General features: G+C 32.0%; 1 protein-coding gene across 1 annotated transcript; it reads right to left on the bottom strand.

Annotated features, from left to right (window-relative positions):
- Positions 1–449: 449 nt before the first annotated feature.
- LOC111701129 (uncharacterized) lies at positions 450–6080 on the bottom strand (the record flags this gene model as incomplete). The annotated part of the gene is given in 4 exon segments (XM_023472293.1): positions 450–623; positions 1620–1709; positions 5072–5112; positions 6011–6080. Coding segments are annotated over 4 exon segments (312 nt in total), but the record flags the coding sequence as incomplete, so codon positions are not given.
- Between the last annotated feature and the right edge of the window lie 694 nt (positions 6081–6774).

Genomic DNA, 6774 nt, shown 5'->3' with positions numbered 1-6774 from the left:
GCAAAAAATTACATAAAACAGGCAAGTTCAAATACAAAAAGTTTGAAATGTAACAGTTTTACACTATCAGGTTTCAAAGATATAGGGATTAGTTAGTGGAGAAAACTCAGTTTTTTTCATAAAATAATATTCCACATATCGCAGATATGCAATGTTAAAAATTCTAACATGTTGTTAGAACAACCCAAAGCAATTCTAAATTAAGAACATATTGATCGAAAATATGAACAATGCCACAAACTCCGCTTTTTAAGTCCCTATATCTTTGCAACCCAATGGCGTATACATTGAATATTTAAATCATAAATCATAGTGAAATAAAATAATCCAAGATTAAAATATCAAAGATTTACACCATCAGGTTGCAAAGATATAGGGATTAGAAAAATTGGGATTGTGGCAAAGACTCAACTCCTTTGTAAAAGGTTTTAAGAAAATAACTGAAATATATTTATTTAATTTGTTACATCCTATCTTTGATTATAATAATATTGTTCGAAAAACTATAAAAATCATGATTTTGCTTCAACTTCATCATCTGGACTTTTTACGGACTTTTCTCTCAGCTTCCAATGGTCCTCCAGGTCATTGTTTTCTTTAGGGCTTTTTTTCTCAGACTCCTCCTAAAAGAAAAGATTTAATGTAGAGGGATTTTATGAAACAGAATGTAATGGGATCATTGGAAGAAATGGGAATAAGTGGAAATTTGGGGCACTGTGAGCAAATGGTAAAGTAAAATTTATTTTATTTCTGTCGTCGAGAATTTTAATAAGAAAGGCGACTTTTACCAAATGCTTCAAAATCCAATTTCCTTTATCAGTCATATCCATGAGACCGTGGGATTAACGAGAGCTTGCTCGCATTAAAAAACCTGTGGAAGACGACTATCGGCCTCCCTAGCCGATCTCCACAACAAGAGAGGATTAGCTTCGCGGCATGGTACTTTCTAGAATGATCTCGAACCAGCCTTCGCGGCATGGTACTTTTTAGAACAGGTATTCGTGTTTCAATAGAGTCCGTCCTTCCGACCCCTAAAAACCCCCCATTAAATCCACCCCCCCCCCCCCACGAGACATATGACAGTTCATAAAGGTCGTTTTTAATCTGATTTGAATTTGGCTATAATTTGTTAACATATTTTGTAATTCATTTTGTAATGTCATTCAATACTCTTCAAAAGAGTAAGGACAAACTCCTGATGATGCCAAAGTTTTTGGCGAAATATATTGAGAAGAAAATGATATAATTCTAGTGCTAGAGAGTAGGGTTGGGATTTGTTTAAAAACGATCTAAAGTATTTTGTAAGTCGTCTCTCATCTATGATTTTAGAGTGACACATACCTTCCGGAAACTAGTAAACACTAGCGTGTATAGAGTGACACATTCACATACCTTCAGGAAACTAGTAAACACTAGCGTGTATAGAGTGACACATACCTTTAGGAAACTAGTAAACACTATAGCGTGTTTAGAGTGACACAAACCTTCAGGAAACTAGTAAACACTAGCGTGTATAGAGTGACATATACCTTCTGGAAACTAGTAAACACTAGCGTGTATAAAGTGACATATACCTTCAGGAAACTAGTAAACACTAGCGTGTTTAGAGTGACATATACCTTCAGGAAACTAGTAAACACTAGCGTGTTTTTAGCCGACGTCATTCTTGATTTAAATCCTTTTTTCTGCTTTATTGTCTTCTTCAGTATCTAGAATATATAATAATTTTATATCTTTTTCTTTGAATAACTTATCAAAACATTGATTTGGTGCTTATACATACGTAGAGTATCTCTGTTTTCATAACTATTTGTATGTCCGATCATAACCAGAGAAACACATTTAACAACAGCTTGACAATTTTCAAATTTATCAAAATCACTTTATGCAGTCTTCATCACATTTTCTCATTTTTTTCATAGAACATAACATTGCATAATATAATATTATAAAATTATATTAATCTTTTTAAGATTTGATAAAAATACATATAAATCTTAGTTTTAATGAAGAAAACATTACAATTTTGGATAAAAATTTAAATCTTTTAAAAGTAAATTTACAATTATTAATAATTTTCATTTTTTGCCATATATCTATTGTTATTGCTAGTTGATTTTTGTAGACTGTTGAAATTATAAAAGTTAAAAAGTTTAACGTTTAAATTATCATATGTCTCAATGAACAGTATACAAGAATTTTAGATTAATGTTTAGTTGTTAATTATTAGAATTATAAAAGGAGTTGATAATAATTAGAATTATAAAAGGAGTTAATAGTAATTAGAATAATAAAAGGAGTTGATAATAATTAGAATAATGAAAGGAGTTGATATAATTATAAAGTGAAAACACTTTTTTAGTTTGGAAAAAAGATTATTCTGAATGATCCTCAGAATAACCATGAAGCATTTCAAATCACAATTTTTCTTGTTATCTTTCTAAGGGAATATAGCTGGTCAAACGGCTGGTCTGAATTGGCTGTATTGTTTTTAGGAAACCCATGGGTACCCTGTGGGTATGCTTTTGAGTTTTTTCAAAAAATTTTATTTTTTTATTTCAAGGGCAACGCTGGGCACTCCAGCTGACCCGTTATAAATCTTTACGGCAATCATTGTATTATAATGAACCCTGTGTTTTATTTAATGAACCCTCTTTGCCGATTACTTCCTTTAAAGGGATAGTTGCACAATTTCTGCACCTTTATTTTTTTTTTCAATATAAAAAATATTCCCCCGCACAATACGCCTTGTTGCTATACCTAGCGGTTTCTATACGTTGGGTTTCTATAATGTTTAACTTCTTCTATCGAAAAATATCTGAATTATGTAAGAGAATAGTGAATGGAATACTCATATACAATAGCGCGTCATATAAAAGGCGAAATTAAGGTCGTCTTATTATTCCCTTGTTTTTTGGGACACTTTATACCCAGTTTCTAAATGTAATCAAGAAAGGTATTTTAGCTTCTTCAATATACACAATTAAGTGTCAACTTTAATCTAGAAAGAATGTTTACTTCAAATTGAGTTTTCAAAAGAGAAAATATATCTTGTGTTTTCTGGTTCGTTTCAATGTGTAATGAAATTTTAGAACACACGCACGGGCGTATACATGGGGAGGCAGCCACCCAGACCTGTAAGGGGGGCGTAGCCCCCCCTTGAACTCAGCGCTTTCACACTTTTCAAATCTTAAACTCATGAATGAAGAACATAAAAGTCCGAATGAAAAATCTATCTAGAATGCACATTCATCCTAATCGGATATGCGCTATCAGGGATAGCGAAGTAAAACAATTATTTTTAAACGCCAACCCACGAAGGCTTGAGCTTAGAGGTAGTACAAAACCATTTTTTGTTTTTTAATTTGGATTTAATTTACTTTATTCATTGCACTGCCGTTTTGTAATCTTTCTTTTTATTACAAACTAGCTAAAGTGCCAGTCGTTGCCCGTGGAATTAAAAAAAAAATCGAATTAAAGCAACACACTTTTTAGCTTATGTCATCGCCAAGGGTATCCATGAGTTTCCTCACAAAAATTCAACCTATTTGATTTAGCCGTTTGGCCAGCGATAGTAAATATATAAATGAAACAAGAGCTTTATTATATAGATTACAATATTACTCCTACTTTTTTTTTCAAAACAGAAACTTTTACAAGTCATAATTATTTTCTGGACCTTTTTTCATCTCATAGAATTTAAGTTTAATTCTAGTTTTTCATTTTAACAATTTGACCATTTAAACTTTTTCTTCTTCTATTATTTAAAGGGAGTGTTCGCGAAAAATGAAAGGGAGTATAGGCTTACGGCGAAAAATAAGCGCTTTTGATAGCAACTAATCTTACTTCTATCTGTTGCGTCTATAAGGAGAAAATTGTTAAAAACGACTCATACCGAAGAACGTAGCATCCATACAAATTCAGAAAGTTGCAACATTCAACTCGGATCGTAAAAAAATCAATTTAATTCCAAATAAATCATTCAGATATTACAATCTTTAATCATCAAAAATTTTCGGTGCATTCGTATATAGTTGATATTTCATAATATTTTTTTATATTTTATGATCTGATAGTTAATTTGGAAAACATTTATTCCTGTTTCGAGGATTTTTGATAATGAAGACGACATTTTCATATTTCCAGGAATGCTCGAAAATCCAGCATGTTTTGAATGTGGTTTTTTACTTTACCTAATTAAATAAAACCGGCTTTTTATATTTTAGAGAAATACGTTTGTATTGCCAATTTTTTGGCATCCGTCATATGGTGGCGGGCCGGGTCGATTCTTTTTATTCCATACTCCTTGGGCATATCCGATTAACACCGGTACACTGTAATTCTTTGTCTGGTACCACATGTCAAAACTAAAGTGAATATCACATGAGCTTGAAATCTTAAATATTTCAACCAATCATAATTCTACTTTTTTCATGAGCTAATGTGAAGAATTTAAATGTTTTGAAATTCTATAAATTGATTTTTTCATGCTTTTGCATAAAATTGAGACTAGAAAAGCTACAAGATCGTACCAGTAATGTTTAATAAATTTGACCTTCGCCTTCTATAGTTTGCAAGATAGAATGCATGAGTAATAAAGTCTTGCAATTCTTACAGTGCATTTAGTAGATAGAAAGAAAAACTTAAATGACATTTTAAAATGTTTAATAGAGTAAAATTTCGTTTTTTAAGGATTTCTTATAAAGATCAAGATTCTGAAAAATGAGTTGGACGCAAATTCCGCGCAAAAATTGTTTTTTTTAAATGTGCAAATTCCAGGCAAACATTGCACGAGAAGATGGGAGGTCGGTTGTGTTACATCTGAGATAAGCTTTACCTCTTCGTTTCCTTTCTCTAAGTTTACTTCTAAAGAGAAATCATCCCATAGGGAAGTTTAACTGCCTTTTGGACCTGATATATTTATCAGAATGTCTGTGCTTAGCTCGTAGAAATACAGTGTACAAGATATCAAATATCCAAGAAGAATTAATCAACTCCTTCTGTCGACAAAAGTTTGAGATAACTGGTTCTAAAACGGGGCAACCAACAAAGAATCTGTATACATCTTTACCTGATAGCATTCAAGCAACACTTGTCTATCCTCTGCTGTGCCTAAACATACAGGGTGTCTCAAAAAATGATTTTTTAGGTACTAGAGATCGCAGGATAGTTTGATTTTCACATTTGTGCTTGCATGCAGCAATACAATTGAAGAAGTTATTCCAGTTAGGAAGTTTATCAGTTGAAAATTGGATTTCAATTAAAGTAAAATAAAATTTATCTTTGATTTCAAAGCTGTTTGAAATGTTCAAATAAGAGATACCAAATATATATTTCAACATATTAATATTAAAAATATCCTTTATTGTTTCAGAGCTCTTTAGCTTCAGTATCGTTCTTTTGCGATGTTTGTCCACATCAACTGTAGCAATTTTCCTTTCTATGACAATTTTCCATCAATTTTAATCCCTAGGTTTTGGTGTATAGTACTTATGAGATTTAACATTTTTGAAATAATTTTTTTCACCCTAATGAAGTCACAGAACATGTTCAAAAACCAAAGATTACGAAAACTTAATTTTAGCTACAAACCTGGAATGGTGTACATCGAACGAAAATATTTCATAGATTTTGAAAATGTCCAAAAACTGTGAAAATTAATCTATTACGAAAGCTCTATAGTACCTAAAAAAAATTGGACATCCTATATCTTCAAAGGGATTGGGTGCTGTTCTTAAAAGAAAGTATACAGAATTTAAAATGAAACGTTATTATCTTGTTTATTTTGTAATTTAAAAGAATCCGTATCTTAAATCTCTTTTAAGCTGTTACTACTTTACAACATTACAGAAACATTGAAAAAAAATTGAAAAGATTATATGCTTTTCTTTTTCTATAATTTGAAAAGATTATATGCTTTTCTTTTTCTATAATTTGAAAAGATTATATGCTTTTCTTTTTCTATAATATGAAAAGATTAAATGCTTTTCTTTTTCTTTAATCAATTTACCTAGACATTCTAACTTCTCTCTAAATGCTGTAGTAAGTTCTTCCTCAGTAAAGATTGGAGCAGAGTGGCCCTGAAACTACTTTTTATAATTTCTTGGTAAAATTCAGGTTCCTCATTGGGCCCTGGATTTACTTTTAAATTTTTTTTGGTGAAAGACGGAGTTGCAAGACCCCCAAATGCAATGCATTTTTATACTCTTATCTTAGGCTTTACACTGTTAACTAAAACCAGAAAATCAGATTTTAACTTTGACTAAACTGTAGCACTGATGCATCAGGAAGTCTCCTGGATTAGATGTATTATCTAGCCTATTGCAATGAAAACACAGTATATGTAGGAACCCCTATCTGAAGTGACAGAAATTGTTTGAAGTACTCTCTGGGAGAAATTCAACATAGTGCTCACACAGCCTGTAAAAAGGAAGACCTACAGCTCAGACAGTCTTCAAACCATTAGTTAACCTTAGCTAAGAACGTTAAAAAGACCACCATGACTAAAATATATTTTTTAAAAATGTGGAACAACGCCTATCTTTTTACTGTATGAGGATTGGAGCATAATCATTCCCGCATAGAACAAACGACCCTGTTTTAGAGTCTGAAAACGACCCGCACGACCCCAAAAACGGGCGCCAGCCCGACTCTGTTTTAGGACTAATAAAAGAGTCGTTTTTAGACCGAAAAGACCCTGAATCCGTCTCTCCTCAAAACGGATGGGTGTCGGTTTACTTCACGGCAGGGGGCCATTATCTCCCTCAAGATTTA

The sequence above is a fragment of the Eurytemora carolleeae genome, unplaced genomic scaffold, assembly GCF_000591075.1.
Source record: "Eurytemora carolleeae unplaced genomic scaffold, Eaff_2.0 scaffold216, whole genome shotgun sequence".
Taxonomy (NCBI): Eukaryota; Metazoa; Arthropoda; class Copepoda; order Calanoida; family Temoridae; genus Eurytemora; species Eurytemora carolleeae.
This window is presented reverse-complemented; position numbering and strand designations above follow the sequence as displayed.